We start from the raw sequence: 22,904 nt of genomic DNA, 5'->3' as shown, positions 1-22,904 counted from the left end.
TTTAAAAAATAATTACTTAATTTTTTAAATTGGCAAATAAAGATCACACACACATATTTATAGTCTACAGCATGATATTTTAAAAAAATGTATATGTTGTGGAATGGATAAATTGAGCATACATTGTGAAATGGATAATATTTGATAAATATATTAATTATAACATATACTTTACCTCAGTACTTATCTTTTGTGTGTGTGATGAGAACAATTAAACTTACTTTTTAAAAATTCTTTTTATTAAAATTATTTATTATTATTTACATTCCAAGATGTTGCAGAGCAGTTGGGGTCGGGGAGGGGGAAGAGGGGAGGAAGAGCAAGTGTGGGGGAGGGGGAGGAAGGATTGGGGATTGCTGATCTGGTTGCAGAGAGCAGAGGGGCATGGCTGAGGCCCTCAGACACCCCCTTCCCCGATTGGGAGCCCTGGGGGCTTCAGGCGGCAGCTCAGTCATCGCTGGGACGGACGCAGACATCAGGTAGGCGTGGCTGAAACCCTCAGGACCTCCCACCTCGGGAGCCCCAGTGGCTTCCGGCAGCGGCTGCAACCTCACTAAGCTGGAAACTTACTCTCTTATTGTGCCCATCTCCATATTAATCTTCCTTCTCCTCTCATCATTATCAGAAAAGAAAACATAGAGCTTTATACAGTAAAGTGGTACTTTAATAATTAATACCTCCACTTTTCCTACAAGAAGGAAAGCAAATGACTAAAATCATAAAACAAGTGAGTGGTAGAGTCATATCTAAATTCAGGTCTTCTGTGGTGATGTTTTTATGATCTACACATACTTAACCAAACAATTTTTTGAGTTCTTTCATATTTTACTTATGTGAAAAAATATTTTTATTTTTTTTAAATTATTTTTTAAAATTTTACTTCTGAATATACATTGTAGTTGATTTTCATGTCCCTTTAAGGGTTCCTCTTAATCCCCCCCCCCCACACACATCATATCTGTTCACTTGACTTAAATAGTTCAAAGAATTTTTGTGGTTATTCTGTCTTCTTCCCCTGTCCACCCTTGATTTGTTTGTGTGTTTATTTATTTATGGGGCTGAAAAATGGTGCAGTCTTTATGGAAAATGGTATGGAGGTTCCTCAAACAATTACAGATAGATCTACCATATGACCCAGCTATTCCACTGTTGGAAATATACCCAGAGGAATGGAAATCATCACGCTGAAGGGATACCTGTACTCCAATGTTTATTGCAGCACTATTTAAAATACCCAAGAGTTGGAACCAACCCAAATGTCCATCATCTGATGACTGGATAAGGAAACTGTGGTATATCTACACAATGGAATACTACTCTGCTATACAAAAGAATGAAATACTACCATTCACAACAACATGGATGGACTTAGAGAAAATTACATTAAGTGAAACAAATCAGGCACAGAAAGAGAAAATACCACATGTTCTCACTTATTTGTGGGAGCTAAAAAATATTGTTTTGATTTATTTCTAAACTCCCCACTTTAGGACATAATTGTAAATACAGTATCATTGAAATCTCTTTCTATCCATAGCTTTTTTAATATATGTATATTTTGTTTATAATTTAGTAAAATTAATTAGTTTAAAAAACAAGTCAATAAAACACTTTTTTATTTTTTATTTTTATTTTTTACCTAAAAACAAATTTAACTTCTAAACTCCATCCTCTTTCTCTCTCATTCACTCTCAGTGTTGCTGTTTAATTTTCTCTCTGTGGAATCCTTTTCATTATATAGTTATACCCTCATTGATATTATCCTTGGCATTTCTGTAAATCCCATCATCCGAATAACAAATCTGATCACACATGCTTGCTTTGACATGTGCATTTCTCTTCACTTTGAATTTCTTGAACAATGTAAACATAGAATACCCCCACACTCATGTATACGCTACAGAACTAACTTTGTTTTCCCTTTATAGCTAGCCCTTAATGATTAACTAAAATTGTATCAAAAGCAGACATCCTGTTTTGTCAGGTACATCTCTCAAAGCAGTAAGCAGATGTCCATCATACTCGAAGACATAAGAATACATCCTGTCCCCCATGATATTACCTGTATAAATCCCAGCTCTCAGTCAATAGAGGAGGCATTTGGGACTTCACCCTCTGTCTCCCAGTTGACATCTCCCAAATTAATTGAAAAAAAATTAAAAATAAATTTTAAAAACTTTCCTTTAAGTCCTGTCTTGTGGGCATGATGGGCAATCCTATAGCAGTGAGCACTAGGACCCACATGGGCCAGGGACTTCCTCAGAACTAGAATCCCATGGAACTTCTTTGTTACCAACAGTATTAGTATTTGTGTATTTGTACATATACATATATACGTATGTGTGTATGTGTTTATCACCCCATTTGGATAATAAAGCTCTCTTTGTTCACTTTATTCTCCCTACATATTTTACATACCCAATAACTTATGATTAACATATTTATGTGAATAACTCTCACTTCCTTTCAATTTATAAGATGTCACTTCATTTATTCAATTCAAACATATATATTGGATGCTTACTCTCTATTGGGAACTGTGCTATATGCCATGGAAGTGGGTGCAGCTGGAACCTAGTGAGCAAGGGGAAAGAGAGCCTTGATATGTGGTTGAAAGGCTAGGCTTCTGTAAGATCATAAAGGGCAAGGAGAAACACAGTCAGACATTTGAATTTTATTACAGCATTAAATGAAGTAATGAAATGACCTGACCTACATTTCTAAAGGTCATTCTGGCTTTTGTGTGGAAAATATCATAGGAGTATAAGGAGAAACTAGAAAACCTGTTCATAGGCTGTTCTTACAGACCCAGTACTGAGTATAGTGTCATGGGCTGAGACAAGGACAGTGGAGCAAGATGATAGAGAGAGAGAGATACAGAAAGACAGAAATACAAAGAGAGAGAGAGAGAGAGAGAGAGAGAGAAGAGGGAGGAGCAGAGATTAATAATTGTGGAATGAGAGCTGCTGATGCAGAATGAAGATGTGCTGAATGACGACAGGCTGAATGAAGATTGAAGTGAATGCTGACTGAAATGAAGACTTCTGGGTTTCTGGCTTAACAAGCTGTGTGATTACAATAATACTTTATATTTAAGTAGGATTGTAGAGTTCGTATAATACATAATTTCATTTTATATACAAAATATCTTTGATTTATATTTTAATTTTTCCATGTACATAAGAAAACTGAAGTTGAGAAATATTGTTAGTCAAAGTCACAAGCATAGGAAACAACAAAACTGCAAATCCTATATCTTCTGATTCCCAGCCCAATATACTTACTACAGCCCTACTACGGAGCCACTTTTGAGCAGTTCCAATGATTTCTCTTCAACGGCAATAACAACAAAATAGCCTTCATACTGATTATATAGGGAACTGGGGTAGGGAGTAGAAAAATATATGGTTTTTTAAGCATTTTGATGAAGTACAAGAGCAGCAAGACAGGAAAGTAAGTCAGTTAAGTAGGAAACTTTTTAAAGTTATATATTGATTTTATTTACTGTAAAAGCACAATTCCTACAGCACAAATTGGTCTTCTAAACAATTTCAGAAAATATCAAAGTTGCTAGAAAAAAGTTTAGTGGTTAAGATCCATATCTGTGTCCTTCTTGACTTTTATCTCTATAAGCATTTTAGGACTCCCTGCTGGCACAATAATACAGTTAAATAACATATCTAAGAATGTCTGTTATTGGAACCTTTTGCCAGAGGTGAATTTTTTTCAAAATTTCTTTTGTCAACACAAAAACTGAATGTATTACTGGATGAGAAAAAATTCAAAAGCATACATTCAATAAAATGATTGAAAGAACTCAGAAAAATTAGAAATAAAATCTTTTTGATGTTTAAACTCTCAACAAAAAGGAAGGAAGAAAAAGAACACTATTATTTGAATGCACTAGAATGGAAAATGGCTTCACATTATGAAGACAGTGGGATATCAAGGAAAGCAAATATCAAAAACTTCACTTTGGAAGAGTTAGATTTCCATCATCTTTATCTTAATGCCACAGTAATCCTTTTATCCTCTTACAGAATTTACTGTCTTTGGAGAAAATAAACAATGTATGTAGAAACAGCAATAATGTCACTTTGGATATTTAGTTAGAAAAAAATGGTAGAGATTATATATACAAATATTATTTAAATGAAACTATTTGAGTTTTTGAAAATTATAATGTGTGAAAATATTTTAAATATGTATATAATTAAAGACAAATACCATATTTTTGTTCATATGGATTAGAAAGCAGACTTAAGTGCCTTAGAATTAGAAAACAGGAAGAGAAAAATGACCAAGAATATATTCATAAAAAAATGGTCAACAATAATGTGCATTATGTTCTCTTTAGTGCTCCAGTTCTATTTTTCTATTTTTTAAAAATAATTTATACACAAAATTTTCTTTTCCTTTTCCAGTCTCATTTTATCTATTCCATGCCTAATTCCACAAATGTTTATGTACTTACATATGGTTAAAGAAAATAAATGACTCATTTGAGAAATGCCTATTCAGCTCACTCCAGTCAGGATGACTAATATCCAAAAAACTGAGAATGATAAGTACTGGAGAGGTTGCAGAGAAAAAGAAACTCTCATACACTGTTGGTGGGACTTCAAAATGGTGCAGGCTTTATGGAAAATGGTATAGAGGTTCCTCAAACAATTACAGATAGATCTACCCAGCTATTTTCATATGACCTAGCTATTCCACTGCTGGGAATATGCACAGAGGAATGGAAATCATCATGCTGAGGGGATACATGTACTCCCATGTTTATTGCAGCAATATTTACAATAGCTGAGTTGGAACCAGCCCAAATGTCCATCATCTGATGAGTGGATAGGGAAAGTGTTGTATATTACACAATGGAATACTACTCTGCAATAAAAAAGAATGAAGTACTATCATTTGCAACAACATGGATGGACTTAGAGAAAATTATATTATGTAAAACAAGTCAGGCACAGAAAGAGAAATACGTTTCACATTTGTGGGAGCTAAAATAAATAAATAAGTAAACACACAAACAAATAAAGGGTGGGGAGGGAAGAAGACACAACAATCACAACAATCTCTTGAACTTAAGACAAGTGAACAGGCACGATGTGGGTGGGGGAGGGGAGGAAAGGAGGGGGAAAGAGGAACGGGTAAAGAGTCATGAAAATCAACTACAATTTATATTGAGACGTTAAAATAAAAAAAAAAAGAAAAAGAATAAGATAAAAATAAATGATTCCCAATCCTCGAAACACATATAAATTGCTTGGGATAATTTACAAATTGAGATTCCTGAATTCCATTAAAAATTAAGGAAATAAAGGTTTAATTTAGTAATTTTAAAATTATACTGCTGATCTGGGTCCAGACTTAGCTCTGTGAAATATCTTGTTATAAAGATAATGTGTGAAGATTCCTGTTTCTCCACATAGTCACCAACATGTGGTTTTATTTAACTCTTAAACTTCTCTTATCTACTAAATACAAGCAGCTTTCTCACTGTTTCTAATATAAGCATTGAGAGTGTATATAAATATCTGCTCTCTTTATTCTTGCTAGCCATCTGTATTTCTACTGCCAATTGCAAATTATTTATGCTTTGATAATCTTCCTCTTGGGTTTTAACTCTTTTTCTCCTTGATTTGCAAAATTTATCTTGATAGTGTAGATGTGTATTCCTTTGCATATTTATAAGATATGACTTTAGTGGTTTTTTTATCTTTATAACAAAAGACAACAAAGAACACCAAAGGAATTCTACTGCTAAACATCATTAGAAACCTTTGTAGCTTCCCCAAATGTATCACAGGGGATAGGGTATGGTACATCATTCCTTGTGTCTATCATTTATCTCCTTTTTTAGACTGCATATCCTATGTAGAAAGGGTTCAAATCTGATTTTTCTCTGGAATCAGCAATGTGTCTGAAAAATGACAGCACATATTTAACACATTTAATATTTTGATTAATAAATAATTAAGTGGCATACGTATAAAACAGGAGTTTTTCTTTTTCTTTTTTCTTTTTTTTGAACGGTGGTATTGCATGGGCTGTGATCTATGGATTATAAAGAAAAAACAGCCATTTTTTTAAATGTTATTTTTCAGGCACCTTTTGCTGGATTTTCTTTTCTACTCGTTAAGCAGGATCTCTAATGTATCTTATAACTTTCTTTCCCTTATAAGTATTAAAATAATCTAATTCCTAGGTGTTAAATTGTTTTGTGCAATCAAGATCACAGGGCCATTTCATAGCCCATTTAATGCCTTTCTGTTCCCAAAAGCTTAGACTTACATGGCAATTCAGTGCAAATGGGGGTGCACTTACCTATTTTTTCTTCCCAAAGCTTCAATTAACCTTACCTACTTGCTCTGCATTCTGGTTCTCAATAGTCAGAAAAGGAAGTGAGGATACGTTTAAGAAAAATTGCAAATTATTTAAGAATTAGTCTTGTAGAATCTGACTTCCTGTACTCTATGGGTGGTGTATGTCTAAATACAGAGCTTTCCCATGGAGGGTCTTGATGTTCTGAGAGCAGGTCATCTATATTTGCCAGATTGAATGGAGTTCATCTTCCTCAGTAACTGCAGCAGGAAAAAAACAATATCCTCTTTCTACTGAGATCAACTTGACTCCCAAGATACTATCTCATGAATAAAACTTTTTAAAGATGACTTAAACTTGATTTTCCTCTTCATGTTCCACTTGGCCAAGAGAAAAATACATGTTCTTGCTTCACTAAATCATGGAAATGCAAATTTCCAACCTCTAACCTCTTCCCTTACTCAGCCATTATGGACAGCTCTAGTCCATTGTTCTTCAAAGTGAAGAACAGGTACATTTGGAGGAAATTGAGGAATTTCAGCAGGCTTATAGATCCAAATCAATTTAATGACCTTATTCTTAACTTTAAAAGACACTTGATCCAATGCCATTTGTGATAAAAATCTTTCAGCAAACTAGGAATAGAAGATAATTTTCTCATCTTGATAAAGAACACCTACAAAAACCTTACAGCTAACATCACGCTTAATAGTGAGAAATTTTAACAGATGCTTTTCTGTTAAAATCAGGAACAAGGCAATATGCTCCTCACACTCCTTTTTAACATCATACTGAAAGCTCTAGATTATGCAATATGATAAGAAAAGGAAATTAAAGGTATACAGTTTGGGAAGGAAAAAATAAAACTGACTTTGCAGAGGACCTGATTGTCTATTCAGAAAAGAATTGATACCCCCCAAATAAATACATAAATAAATGAGTTTAGTCTTAACAAGCAATTATAGCAAGTTGCAGGGTACAAGGTTAATATACAAAAGTGAATTGGTTTCCTATATACGAACAATGAAAAAGTGAAATATGAAACACAATACTATTTACATTAGCAACCCCAAAATGAAATACTTAGGTATAAGTCTAACAATATATGTATAAGATCTATATGAGGAAAACTAAAATACCTTGATGAAGGAAATAGAATGACAAAATAAATAGAGAGATTTTCTATATTCTTGAATAAAAGATTCAGTATTGTCAAGATAACAGTACTTCCCAACTTGATTTATAGATTCAATTCCATCCTAACAATATCCCAACAAATTATTTTGTGTATGTTGACAAAGGGTGCCAGAATAGCCAATTCATTGCTAGAGAACAGTCAGAGGACTGACACTACCTGATTTCAAAACTTACTTTAAAGCTGCAGTAATCAAAACAGTATAGTATTAAAGTATATACAAATAGATCAATTGACGAGAATAGGTAGCCTAGAAATAGACCCACATAGATATAGTCAACTGATCTTTGACATAGGAGCAAAAACAATATGATGGAACAAACATTAGTTTTTTCAACAAATAGTGGTGCAACAACTATTTTACATATGTTGGAAAGCCATATGTAAAAAAATGAATCTAGATACAAACTTTATAACCTTTGCAAAAATTAACTCAAAATGGATCATGCTCCTAAACATAAAGGAAAAAAACTATAAACCTCCTAGAAGATAACATAGGAGAAAACCTAGATGGCTTGAATATGGCAATGACCTTTTATAATCAACACCAAAGTCACAATTCATGAAAGAATTCCTGAGCTGGACATTATTAAAATTCAAAATGTCTGCTCTGAGAAAGACATTGCCAAGAGAATGAGAAGACAAACCACAAACTGGGAGAAAATGTTTGCAAAAGATACAGCTGATTAAAGATCACTATCCAAAACGTACAAAGAACTCTTAAAGCTCAACAATGAGAAAATGAACAACGCAATTAATAATTGGGCAAAAAACCTGAACATAACCATTAGAATGGCGAAAATCTGAGACACTGACAATACCCAATGCTAGAGAAGATGAGGAACATCAGGAAATCTCATTCATTGCTGGTGGGAATACGAAATGGTATAGCCACTTTGGAAGAAAGTTTAGCAGTGTCTTATGAAACTAAACATAATTTTACCATGTGATTCAGCAATCGTGTTCCTTGATATTTAGCCAAATGAACTGAAAACTTCTGTCCACACAAAAATCTGCACACGTGTTTATATCATCTTTATTCGTAATTGCCAAAATTTGGAGGTAACCAAGATGTCCTTTGGTGAATGGATGAGTGAACTGTGGTAATTCAGACAATAAAATATATTCAGCACTAAAAAGAAATGAGTTATTAAGCCATGAAAATAAGGAAAGAAAATGTAAATATATATAACTAAAAGAAAGAAGGCAGTCTGAAGAGGGTACACATGAGTATTGTAAAATTTTAACTATATGACGTTATGGGAAAGGCAAACCTATGGCGACAGTGAAAAGATCAGTGGTTGCCAAGGGTTGGGGCAGAGCCGGGTGGGGGTAGCGGGTGGTGAATAGCCAGAGCACAGAAGATTGTAGAGCAGTGAAGCTAATCTGTGTAATATTATAACGGTGGATATTTATCATTATACAATTGCCCAAACCCATAGAATGTACAACACAAGAGTGAACCCTAATGTAAACTATGGGCTTTGGGTGATAATGCTGTGTCGAGAAGGTAGGTTTATCGATTGTAACAAATGTACCATTTAGGTGTGAAATTTTGTTCCTGAGGGAGTCTGCATATGTGGAGAATGGGGTATATGGGAAATCTCTGTACTTTTTGCTCCGTTGAAAGAAAGAAATAGTTAATACAAGCCACAAATGTTTATAAGGTTATTGAGTTATTATTTATTTCAATGATATATAGTGAGAATTACGATTAGTAAATTTCTAGAGCATATATGCATTTTTATATTTGGTTCACTATAAGGTGGAAATTTACCAAAAGATAATGGTTGCATAGATACTTTAATTTATGGAAGTTAAATTCTATATTTATTTTACTATATAAATCATAAAATTTCCTTGAAGGTGACAACAGTTTTTAAAATAGAGAGAGCTGTCATGCATTCTAAAATCTGTATACAAACTGTAACATTAATCATATTAGCACAATTTTTTTTGCAGTGGTGACAAAAGTGAATATTAATTAAAGAGTAAAAGTGGGTTCATAAAGTTTCATAGTATAATTGGTGTGTGTATAAATGATTCATAAATTCTTAAAGGGAATTTATAATTATTGTAATTCCAAAGTTAGCTGTTTTGTGGATTATTTGAAAATAAAATCAATATCATAATATTTAAATAGAATTTATTTTACTTAATACAGCCAATATGAATTTTTATTCTTCCATTTATCTGATTTCAATAATTGATTCACCCTCCCATTAAAATCAATCATTATAAAATGCTGTTATCATCTTAGACATACTAATACACATATGTATGTTCTCCGATCACTTTCTTAACACTTTATTTTGTTATACTTTTCCTAGAATTTTGATGTATATATTTTGATCTAATCTATTGTTAAACAGTAAACTTTGATCTGACTCAGTGAAGGTGCTAGTAAGCTGGAGGACGAGATGTCTAGTGAACATCTCTCTCTCTCTTTCTCTCTCTCTCTCTCCCCCTCTCTCTCTCTGTGTGTGTGTGCATGCATGTGTGTGTATATGTATATATTATAAAATTTATATATATATATATATATAAAATGACTAATGGTTTTTTTGGAATTCTACAAATATAGCACTGCCAAATCTGTTGAGGAATCTTTTGAAACTAAGCTATTTTAAAGAGAAGTTTTATTGATTGATTACACAGAGAGGGGGCACATTTTAATCATTTTTACATTATTGTACTGCCCGAGATATCAAAAACCATTAAATAAGGATTATAAACTTTGTTTTAAACTGGATTCTAAATTGATTCATGATGTACTGTCAACAGAGGCTCTGGAGGAGTAATCAAAACTACTAAGCCATATTAAGATTAACTTATTTATTTTTAATTGTTCATATCATGTCTCTCTGAAACGTTGCTGGTCATACATCTAAATTACTGTTCTTTCAGATAAAGTTTCCTTTTTATTGTATGTTGCAATAATTTTTTCTCCTATGTCCACTGATCTGCTCTCTTCTTTACATAATTTTTCTTACACTAACATTCCTGTCCTGTTACCCAAATTTACCAACACCTAAAAATGTTCCTTCTATTCTTTTTATAACCTTACTAGTTAACAATAATTTTAAATAAATTATTATAATTGAGAGTATAAGCATATTGTGTGTCCAAAGACCTCCACACACGTCTTAGAAAGATGTATCCTTGTAGAGTCTTGATTGGTTAACTATGTGAATGTACACACAGGAAAAATAATATTTAGTTTGTGTGTTTTTTGGGTTCTGTCATTTATTTATTTAATTCATTTTTAATTGGCAAGTGTCAAGGACCGGTCCCTGAGAGGAGATGGTAGGGAATTATGAGGTAAAAATGACTTTACAAGCAGCTGACCTGTGAAGCATCTCAGTTTACTTTGGGTTCTTTTTATAAACCAGTAGAAATAACATATTATACTGATTAAGCCAGTTATGTCTGGTACAAAGCTGTTTATAGGACATTTTCTGTTGCCGTGGCGCTTTGAAGGTTCAAGGCTAACTACTTATCAGCAATGTAAAAGTATAAATTCCTCCTTTATAAAGTTCTCAGGGTCCTGGGTTTATTCAAAGTTCAGATCTCAAGGAGAGGGAGAAGGGAGAGACGGGCTAATGGGAAGCCAGGTTTTGCTGGTGTAATTCCCATAAGATAACAAGAACTTTGTCAGCTTGCTACCTAGTGCTTTACAGGCAAGTAAAAATTGTATATAGGTATAGTGCACAATATGATGTTTTCAAGTACGTATACATTGTGAAATGGATAAAAATACTATTTAACATATGCATTATCTCACATACCAATTTTCAAAGGTAAGAACACTTAAAATCTATGTTCTCTACAATTTTCAAGTATACAATATATTTTTATTGACTGTAGTCACCATGATAGACAGTACAATAGATCACTTAAACTTATTCTTCTTGTCTAACTGAAACTTTGTGTCTTTTGACTAACACCTCTCCAATCCCCACCGTTCCCCCAGCCTCTGGTAACCTCCGTTTTACTCTCTACTTCATTGAGTTCAACATTTTTAGATTTCAAATATAAGTGAGGTCATCTGGTATTTGCCTTTCTGTGCGTGGCTTATGTAGTCCCCTCCAAGTTCATCCATGTTGTTGCAAATGACAGGATTTCCCTCTTTATTAAAGCTAAATAGTATTCCATTGTGTGTATATAACGGCATTATCTTTATACATTCATCCATTGATGAACACTTACAATGATTCCATATCTTGACTATTGTGAATAGTGCTACAATGAACATGGGAGTGCAGCTACTTCTTTGACACATTGATTTCATGTCCTTTAGATATACCCAGACGTGGGATTGCTGGATCATATGGTGGTTCTATTTTCAATTTTCTGAGGAACCTTCATACTATTTTCCATAATGTCTGTGCCAATTTACATTCTCATCAATAGTGTACAAAAATTTTTTTTTCAATTTTTAAAAATTTACCTATATTTTAATTGATACTGAGTGACTGTACATATTTACAGGGTACAGAGTTATATTTTCATACATGTATACAAAGTGGGATGATTAAATCAGGATAATTAGCATATCCATCATAACAAAAATTTATCATTTCTTTATGATGAGAGCATTTGAGCTTCTCTGTTCCAGCCACTTGAGAACATACAACAAATTATTGTTAATTATAGATGTGTAGCATTAATGTACAGAACTGGAACTTATTTTTCCTTTCTAGCTGTAACTTTGTATCTATTAACCAACCTTTTTCTCTCTTCCTTCCGTTCCCAGCCTCTAGTAACCACAATTCTACTGTCTACTTCTATAAACTCAATTTTTCTCTCATATATCACATGTGACTAAGAATGTGGGGCATTTATGTTTCTGTGCCTGACTTATTTCTCTTAATTTCTTCCAGGCAAACTCATCCATATTGCTGCAAAAGACTGGTTTTCATTTGCCTTTTTAAAAATCATTTTTTCTCTTTTTATTTTTATTTTTTATTATTTTAGTTTAATTTATCAATATACAATGTAGTTGATTTTCATGTCCCTTTACCAATTCCTCCTTTCCCCCCTCCCTCTTACCCCCATCTCCCAACATCGACATCATTCCTGTTCACTTATCTAACACATTCAAGGAATTATTGTGACTGTTGTGTCTTCCCCAATTTATTTGTTTGCATATTTATTTATTTATTTATTTTTATTAGCTCCCACCTTTTTTTAATTGACACATATTGATTGTACATATTTATGGGGTACAGAGTTATATTTCAATACATATATACAATTTGTGATGATGAAGTCAGGGTAATTAGCATATTTGTTATTGTAAAACTTTATTGTTTATTTGTGGTGAGAACATTTGAGCTTCTCATAGTTATTTGAGAACATACAGTAAATAATTTTTAATTATAGATGGTTGGCACTACTGTACACAACTAGAACTTATTTTACTTATCTGGTTTTAATTTGTGTCCATTAACCAACCTCTATTCCCTCCTTCTCAGTTTCTAGTAACCACAATTCTACTCTTCACTTCTAAAAAGTTTAACTTTCATTTTTTTCTTAGCTTCCAAATATGAGTGAGAATATGTGGTATTTATCTTTCTATGCCTGAATTATTTCACTTAACATTATGTCCTTCAGGCTCTTTCACATTACTGCAAATAACAGGATTTCATTATTTTTCATGGCTGAGTAGTATTCTATTGTACATATATAATAGAATATATATATGTATATATATAAAACATTTTATTTATCCATTCATCAGTTGATGGATACCTAGGTTAATTCCATTTCTTGGCTATTATAAATAGTGCTGCAATAAACATGGAGGTTCAGATATCTCTTCAGTTTGCTAATTTCCTTTCCTTTGAATAAATACCAAGCAGTTGGTTGGATTACTGAATTATATGGCAGTTTTATTTTTATCTGGTTGAACAGTCACTTCCTCTAATTTTCTGGAGTAGCGTTTGAAGGGAGAGAATCTTTCCTGTAGATGTGTTTTATAGTGTCTGACAGGTAGGGTTTTTTAGGTTTGGTTTTGGGTAAACACAGTAGAGTAGTCTTCTTGTATTTATTTGACTGTATTCAACTTCAAAGTTGTCAGTGAGTACTACCAAGGTCTAGGCACTGGGGCACTCGGCAGCTCCTTTCTAGAGTGGATGACACTGAGTGGGGTTAATGTGGCTGTAGGTAAAATCTTGAACTTCTGTGAGATGCACTGGTACACTCAGTGCTTGCTCAGCTGAAGTGAGCAACCCTGGATGAGGTCTTAGGGTCACTGTAGAGATTTCGGGGTTCTAAGAGAGGTGCTGTGGCAATCAGCTATTTCTTTGCTAAAGTGGGCAGGATCACCTGGCTAATGGGTGGGACTGTGGACCCATGGGAGAAGCACTGGGGTACTATTCAACTCATAAACTGGAGTGGCCAAACCTGGGGGGTGGCCATTGGGGTTGCAGCCAGGACCTCAAAATCTTGGGAAAGGTGACAGGGCATTCTGAAGCTCCTCAGCTGAAAAAGGTGACACTGGGTGGGGTTGTGAAGTTATGAGTAAAATCTAGGGCCCCTGGGGAAAGGCTTGGAGTGCTCTGCAGCTTCTTGGCTGGACTGGATGACACTGGGAGGTATCATTGTTGTTGCAGCCAGGATCCTGTGTCCCTGAGAGAGGTGCTGGGGCTGGAGTGGTCTGCAGCTCCTCAGTTTAAATGGGCAACACTGGGTGGGGTTGGTAGGGTTACAGCACATCTTGAACCATGGCTTTGAGAGAAGTGCTAAGGCACTCAGTGACTCCTCAGCTAAAGTGGGTGATTCTAGGTAGTATCACTGGGGTTTAAATGGGACCCTGAACACCCAGAAGAGGCACTCCAGGGCTCTTAGTCTCCCCAGATAGAGTGGACCACTCTGGGGAAAGTCGCTGGGATCATGGGAGGAACCCTGCCCCTCCAAGAGCGACACTGGGGTACTCTGCAGCTTCTCAGCTTGAGGGGTTGGCTTTGGGCATTTTTTTCTGGAGCTACAAATGTGATTCTATGCCTCCAGGAGAGATGCACAGGCCCTTTGTAGCTTCTCAGCTGGATTGAGTGGCTCTGGGTGGGTTGGCTGTAGCTGTGGTGGGACTCTCTGGCCCTGGGACAGGCACATAAGCCTTCCACTGAGGAGAGCAGGCCCGCTGGCTGTGGCAGAAGGCCCTGATTAGTTGGCTCCCAGCACACTGGCTCCCTCTGTCTTAGGGTCAGCCTCCTCATTTTCTGGACTATTGTTCCCATGAGTGCAGGGAGCTGTGTGGGATTGGGTGTCAGAGTCATGGTGTGATGAGGCGGCCTTAGGGATGTAGAGATGTCCAGGCTATTGGGCACCAGGGCAAAATGCACTTTGATGTTGGCTATGATCCCAAGATGGCCACATGCTGCAGCAGCCCAAGACCTGGGGTTCAGTGGTAATTTCCTCTATGGAATAATGCAGTCACATGGGCTCTAAGCAGCTCCCTATACTAGGCTCATGGCCTGCAAGGACTCCACAGCTCTCTTGTAGCTTGGACTGCAGGCATCTGTGGCAGGAGTGCAAACCCTCCAGAACTCTTTTTGTTTAACTTCTTCCCCCTGCAAGGAGTCCCTCCTGGGTCTAAGACAATCTCAGGTGGGCACTTCATTTGTCTTTTGATGCTGCCATCTCAAGTCTGTGAGCTCCGGGGGTCTTCATTATTTGGCTGAATTCTGGTGTTTTCTCTTAGATACTCTGTTCAACAAGTAATTATCTATTTGTTGTTTTGAACTTCTTTGTGTCAGAGGTGAGAGCCGGACACCTCTAGTCAGCCACCTTGAACTTTCTTCCCTTAAATTGCCTTTCAGATTTTACTCTCTTTGTGGCTAATTGGTATTCAATTGTGCATATACATATACCATATTTTCTTTATCCATTTATCTATGGATGGACACCTAAGTTAATTCCACATCTTGGCTATTGTGAATAGTGCTGCAATAAATATGGGGATGAAGATATCTTTTCAGTATGCTAATTACCTTTCCACTGGATAAGTACCCTGCAGTGGGATTACTGGGTCATATGGTAGTTATATTTTTAGTTATTTGAGGAAGCTCCATATTGTTTTCCATAATGGCAGTGCTGATTTATGTTCCCACCAACGGTCTATCAGAATTCCCTTTTCTCCACATCCTTGCCAGCATTTGCTGGTTGCCTCTTCACTCTGCTGATTGTTTCTTTTGCTGTGAAGAAGGTTTTTTGTTTGATGCAATTCCATTTGTTCATTTTTTCTTTTGTTGCCTGTGCTTTAGAGGTTTTCTCCATGAAGTTTTTGCCCAGACCAATTTTTGTCCTGGAGCATTTTCCTTAGGTTTTCTTCTATAAGTGTTATAATTTCAGGTCTTACAATAAGTGTTTTATCCATTTTGAGTTGATTTTGGTGTATGGTGAGAGATAGGAGTCTAGTTTCTTTCTTCTGCATAAGAAATCCAGTTTTGGGCCGGCCCCATGGCTCACTCGGGAGAGTGTGGTGCTGGTAGCATCGAGGCTGCGGGTTCAGATCCTATATAGGGATTGCCAGTGCACTCACTGGCTGAGCGTGGTGCAGATAACACCATGCCAAGGGTTACGATCCCCTTACTGGTCAAAAAAAGAAAAAAGAAATCCAGTTTTTCCAGAACCACTTAGTGAAGGATGCTGTTTTTCCCCAATGTATGTTCTTGGCTTTTTTGCCAAAAATCAGCTTGCTGTACAGACATAGGTTTATTTCTGTGTTTTCTGTTCTGTTTCATTGGTCCATGTGTCTATTGTTATGGCAGTGCCATGTTGTTTTTATTACTATAGCTTTGTATACATATTTTTAAGTCAGGTAGTGTAATGCCTCTGGCTTTATTCTTTTTGCTCAGGATTGTTATAGCTGTTTGAAGTCTTTTTTGATTCCACATAAATTTTGGAATAGTTTTTTGTATTTCTGTAAAGAATGTCATTGGTATTTTGATAGGGATTACACTGAATCTGTAGATCACTTTGGGTAGTATGGTCATTTTGATGATATTAATTTTTTCCAATCCATGAACAAGGAATGTCTTTTCATTTTGGGGCATCCTCTGTAATTGTTTTCATCAGTGTTTTGCAGGTCTCATTATAAAGATTTTTCAACTCCTTGGTTAAATTTATTCCTTGGTATTTTATTTTTTGATAGCTGTTACAAATGAGATTCCTTTCTTGATTCCTTTTTCTGCAAGTTCATGGTTGGCATATATAGAAATGCTACTGTTTTTTGTATATTGATTTTGTATCCTGCAACTTTATTAAATTTGTTTATAAGTTGTAAGAGTTTTTTGGTGGAGTTTTTAGGTCTTTCTGTATAAAAGATCATATTGTCTGAAAAGAGAGAAAATTCAACTTTCTCTTTTGTAATCTAGATGCCCTTTATTTCTTTCTCTTGTCTAATTCCTCTGGCTAGGACTTCCAGGAATATGTTCAATAAGAGTGGTGAAAATAAGCATCCTTGTCTTGTTCCTGTTTAAGAGGAAAAGATTTCAACTTTTCCTTATTCAATATGATATTAGTGTGGGTTTGTCATATATGGCAATTATTGTGTCGAGATACTTCCTTCTATATCTAATTCATTGAGAGTTTTTAAATAAAGGGGTGTTGAATTTTATAAATGCTTTTTCTGCATCTGTTGAGATAATCATATGGTTTTGTCCTTCATTTTGTTGATGTGATGTATCATCTTTATTGATCTGAATAGGTTGAATCATCCTTGCATCCGTGGTATGAAATCCACTTGATCATGGTATATAATATTTTTGATGTGCTGTTGAATTCAGGTTGCTAGTATTTTGTTGAAAGTTTTTGCATCTACATTCTTCAGAGATATTGGCTGGTGGTTTTCTTTTTTTATTGTGTCCTTGTTTGATTTTGGTATCAGGGTGATGCTGGCCTCTTGGAAAGAGTTTGGAAGAATTCTCTCTTCAACTTTTTGGAATAATTTGTGAAGACTTAGTGTTAATTCTTCTTTAAAAGTTTGGTAGATTTTGTCAGTAAAGCCATCCTGTCTTGGGCTTTTCTTTGTTAAGAGACTGCTGATTATCTATTCAATATTTTTACTTGTTATTGGTCTGTTTAGGTTTTCTATTTCTTCTTGATTCAGTCATGGTAGGTTGCATATTTACATACAATTCATCTCTTTCCTCTCAGTTTTCTAAGTTGTTGGTGTATAGTTGTTCATAAAGTCTCTAATGATTCTTTGTATTTCTGTGGTATTGGTTGTAATATCTCCTTTTTCATTCCTGATTCTTGTTATTTGTCTCTTCTCTCTTTTTTTCTTAGTTTAGCTAATGGTTTGTCAATTTTGTTTATCTTTTCAAAAAAACCCAACATTTGATTTTGTCTACTTTTCTTTTTTTGATCTTTTTTTCATTTAATTCTGTCTTATATTTATAATTTTTTTTCATCTATTAATTTTGGAATTGGATTGTTCTTTCTTTTCTAGTTCCTTGAAGTGCAATGTTAGGTTATTTTGAATCTTGTTCTCTTTTGTCCATATCCTCAGCAGACATTCTGATAGGTGTGAGGTGATATCTCATTGTGGTTTTGATTTTGCATTTTCCATATGATTAATGATGTTGAGTATATTTTCATATACCTGCTGCCCATTTTTATGTCTCCTTTGGAAAAAAATCTATTCAGGTCCTTTGACCATCTTTTAAATCAGTTATTCATTTATTTTTTACTGACTTGTATGAGTTCCTTGCATATTTTGGATATTAACCTGGTATCAGATATAAAATTTGCAAATATTTTCTCCCATTCCATGTGCTGCATTTTCATTTTATTCATTGTTTCCCTCGCTGTGCAGAAACTTTTTAGTTTGACGTAGTCCCATTTATTTAAGTTTGCATTTACTGCTTGTGATTTTGGTGTCAAATTTTAAAAAGTATTGCTGATTCCACTCTCAGAGAGATTTTCCTCTATTTTTTTTTCTTGAATTTTTATGGTTTCACATCTTATGTTTTATTAAGTCTTCAATTCATTTTGAATCTGTTTTTGTATATGGTGTAAGAGAAATATCCAATTTCATTTTTTTTTTTGCATGTGAATGTCCAGTTTTCCCAACATCATGTATTGAAGAGACTATTCTGTCCCCATTATGTATTCTGAATACGTTTGTCAAAAATGAGTTGACTGTATATGTATGCCTTTATTTTTAGTCTCTTTAGTTTTTTTAGTTTGTTTTTTGTTTTAAAAATTTTTATGAGGTTTCTATGGGGCAGAAATGAGCCTAGAGTTGTTGAAATTCATCTTTGCAGCACAAATGGAGTAACTAATTGTAAAGTGAAAGCTTAGGTTTCAAAAATGGGGATGTATGGGCTCTGAAACCTGCCTGAGATGATGAATCCAACATTCATAACACTTAGGTCTCCCCATAAAATGTTTAGCTACTTTTCTAATAATCTACTTTTTAAAATTTTAGTAGAAAATTGAACTTAAGTGGAAAAATTGAGATGCAAAAGAAATGCTATTCAAGGAAAAAGAATAAAAAAAGGAAAAAAGAAAACATAAGGGTAAATCCAAATAAGTTATAACTATAAAACAAAACAGCTATAGCTGATTTGAGAGATGTTAAATGGTAAATGATTCTATGATACCAGTCTATTTTGGAGCATGACAAAAATATTGGTCAGGATTTGCTACGAAATGAAAATGTAGACTTAGCATGCATATTGAAAATTTACCAGTTATCACACACACACAAAAACCATATAAATTTGTGTTATTTGATTCAAATCAGTAGAGGAAAAATTTGGAAGTTATATAAATGTAGTCAATACAACAGAAGACTGCCATTCAAAATAGTGCTCTAAATTCACACTTTCAAACACTACTTCCATCCTCGCTCGTAACACATTCCAATGATAGATCAAATATAAAATGTCAAAGTTGAAAAAGGCATATCTAAAATCCACAAATAAAATAAACACTTTTCTGTACAGTGACATAATAGGAAGACAATAATTTGGGCCAGCAACTACTATATAGAAAGCAGGTTGATGGTGTCATGGTCTAATTTTTTCATAAGACATGAGGGATCAGAGCGAATATCAGTGTTTGAAATTGAGATTGTGGTTTATCTTTCTCTTTACTCTTGAGAGAAGGTTCAAAGAAACTGTTGCCAATAATAACCTGCAGTTTTCATATATATGATGCCAGGTGCCTAAAACAGCCAAAGAACATACACACTTTCTTGCATAAGCTGCTCTCTTGTTGCTGCCTATGTGATATTTTCAACATCTCTAGTGAGCAGGAAGCTAGTACCACAAATATAAACTCTAGTCATGGTTGGTCATAGTAGATGGGGAATTTATGGTAGAGCAATATCCAGATTGCTAGACATTAAGAAATACAAATGACAGGAAAAGAAATAAAAATAAATAAGAATGTATTAAGATACACCAACTTGTATTCATATAATCCAATTGCCCAATAATATACAAAGTGTGTATTTGTGTACACAAACATTTCTCAGTATATTAAAATAGTGACTAAATGATTAAGTTTACAAATATAGATGAATTTAATTAATCTTTTTGAAACAAATTTAATATGCAATACGATTACAAATAAATAATTAAACTATTTCTGTGATTTTTTTTTTTTCCAGCTTGCCAGTTTGGGGATTCGAATTCTTGACCCTGTTGTTATCTGCGATGGTTTTTTCATGTGTCTTGACTGAAGTCCTCAGAATTTTCTTTCTATTATGTTTAAGGTTAGGGTGATCTACAAGTGCTAATCTCTTGAAAGAGCTGGAGAATAAAAAACAAAACAAAACTGTGTTTATTTCGTGAGATATGCATATCTTATCCCAGTTATTCAATCAAACAATAATTTAGGTGCTTAAGAAACAAAGGGACTTTGTAGATACAAGTAAACCTACTAATCAATTGATGTTAAGTTAGTCAAAAGTGAGATTACTCTGGCTAAGCCTAACTGTATTAGTTGAAAGTCTTTTAAAAGAGGGCCTTCTCTGAGCTCAGAGAATCTATACAGTAGCTGGTCTGCAGTTGTTCTTTTCCCCAGATCTTCCTTTCCTGACTGCAGCTGGATAACAAGATCAGCTCATGACCTTAGGGTTCAAGCCTGCTCCTTCTCTACCCTTCCTGACCCTCTGCTCTGTGGATTTTGGGCTTAGCCAGCACCCACATTTTATACATAGTTTCATACTGGTTCCATTTCTGCTTCTCTGAATAAACCTTTACTGATACAGTTGACTAAATTATACTAAGAAGTATTTGTAAATAAATGCAGTATAAAATTGTCCCTTGTTAAAGAGAAATTAAAACGTTAAAAATAAAACATTTGATCCAAATTATAATGAAAACACTATATACTAAAAGTACTTGTATGATGTAATTTGTAGTTAAGTGTTATAAAATTGTGCATCATAGAAATATATACGCGTGTGGGTATGTGTACTCACACACACTTATACATATATACTAAACAAAAATAAATATTAACATTTATGAACTAAATGTTTAATTTAAAACAAATAGGGACCTGAATTTGCAAGAATATGGATGAAGCTGGAGAAAATTATGTTGAGTGAAATGAGCAAAGTACAGAGGGATAAATACCTCATGTACTCTCTCAATAAGAGAGAAAGAAGGAAGGAAAGAAAGACTACAGTTTTGTATTGGACTTGCAGAGGGAGAGAACATATCTTGGGATACAAAGTGGAGTTGGGACGAAGGAGGAGGGGGAGGGAGGTTGGGGATAATTGGTTGGGGGACACAGGGTACAATCGCAATTTGTAGTAATGGGCATACTGCCAGTATGTATCTGGCCTTCACATCTTGGGCCCAAAGGGTGACAATTAGCTTTGTATCTCATGAATATTCATAACCAATAAAAAAAATACTTAGGGAATGAAAAACTGAGTAAATCAAAGAAAGGAGAAGTGAGAATATAAAAAAACTAGAGTAGAATACAATAAAATAAAATATAAATACTAAAATAGTTTAAAAAATCAACTTTAATTTTTACAAATTTATTGGTCAGAAAAAAAGCAGCAGCACAGAAAAACATTAGAAATACAAATGCTGATGCACGTGTGGCCAGGGGGGCCCACTACAGGTCTTGAGGCCGGAAGTGAACGATTTCTAAATCCCGCCTCGTTTTCTTTTCTTCTCTCCCAGCTCCTGCCCCTGCCAAAGCCGAAGCGAAAGCAAAGGCTTTGAAGGCCAAGAAGGCAGTGCTGAAAGGTGTCCAAAGCCACAAAAAGAAGATCCGCACATCACCCACCTTCCGGCGGCCCAAGACATTGCGGCTCCGGAGGCAACCCAAATATCCTCGGAAGAGCGCCCCCAGGAGAAACAAGCTTGACCACTATGCCATCATCAAGTTCCCCCTGACCACTGAGTCTGCCATGAAGAAAATAGAAGACAACAACACACTTGTGTTCATTGTGGATGTCAAGGCCAATAAGCACCAGATCAAACAGGCTGTGAAGAAGCTCTATGACATTGATGTGGCCAAGGTCAACACCCTGATCAGGCCTGATGGAGAGAAGAAGGCATATGTTCGACTGGCTCCTGATTATGATGCTCTGGATGTTGCCAACAAAATTGGGATCATCTAAACTTGAGTCCAGATGGTTAATTCCAAATATACAACTTTTTTCACCATAAAAAAAAAAAAAAAGAAAAGAAATACAAAGGGACATAAAAGTAAGTAGAGTCGGTAATCAAAAATTGTAAGATAATTGTATTGATAATTTTATAATAATAATTTGGAAAACTCAAATGCAATGGACTCTATATGGGTATTATATAAAATAAAAATTATCCAATCTGACACAGCAAAACATGTGTAAATAGAGTAAAATCCATTTTTTAAAAAAATGTAAAAGTAGGCACAGATTAAAAGATACTTAACTTTGGTTATTTTACATGTGAGTTTTACCAAAAATTCAAGGACGATGCCTTTTTAATTAAAATGTTCTCAATAACTGAGAAAGACTAAGATACCTACAAATTACTATCATTAATAAGCAAGGTCAGCAATAAAAACTGTAAGCAATCCATAGCTTTTTATATATTAACAATAACAAGAAGGAACTATAATGCAATTAAAGTAACAAAATAACAAAGAATTACATCAAAACCACAATTCGTTCAATGTATCTTGGACTAAATGTAATATACCATGTGTGAAGCTTTATGAATAAAGTTATAACAAGCTACTTATATTCATCAAATATATTATACTTGGAAGTAAAACCTCAACATTGTGAAAATACCAATTCATCCCTCTAATTAAGTCAACAGCATTTTAATCACAATCCCAACAGATTTGATAATGGAGAAACTAGTTGATTTCAATCTCTAAATGGAAGAGTACAAGGCTATCAATAATC

The 22,904-nt window shown here is 34.6% G+C and overlaps 1 protein-coding gene across 1 annotated transcript; it reads left to right on the top strand.

Moving 5' to 3' along the window:
• The first annotated feature begins 384 nt into the window (after positions 1 to 384).
• On the top strand, positions 385 to 22,182 carry LOC134385770 (large ribosomal subunit protein uL23-like). The gene is made up of 3 exons (XM_063107472.1): positions 385 to 479; positions 1,742 to 1,863; positions 21,685 to 22,182. Exons 1-3 carry the CDS (start codon positions 385 to 387, stop codon positions 22,125 to 22,127), a joined length of 660 nt encoding a protein of 219 aa, XP_062963542.1. The 3' UTR covers positions 22,128 to 22,182.
• Positions 22,183 to 22,904: the final 722 nt, after the last annotated feature.

The sequence above is a fragment of the Cynocephalus volans genome, chromosome 9 (genome assembly GCF_027409185.1).
Source record: "Cynocephalus volans isolate mCynVol1 chromosome 9, mCynVol1.pri, whole genome shotgun sequence".
Lineage (NCBI taxonomy): Eukaryota > Metazoa > Chordata > Mammalia > Dermoptera > Cynocephalidae > Cynocephalus > Cynocephalus volans.
Note: the sequence above shows the minus strand (reverse complement) of the source record. Positions and strands in the feature narration are given on the sequence as shown.

What these genes read in the sequence shown, in the direction of transcription:
- LOC134385770 (XM_063107472.1), top strand. Translation starts at nt 385, where the DNA reads ATGGCTGAGGCCCTCAGACACCCCCTTCCCCGATTGGGAGCCCTGGGG. An exon ending in GGGACGGACGCAGACATCAG is followed by an intron (nt 480 to 1,741) that starts GTAGGCGTGGCT and finishes TTCATTATATAG; the next exon opens with TTATACCCTCATTGATATTA. An exon ending in CTTTGAATTTCTTGAACAAT is followed by an intron (nt 1,864 to 21,684) that starts GTAAACATAGAA and finishes CTTCTCTCCCAG; the next exon opens with CTCCTGCCCCTGCCAAAGCC.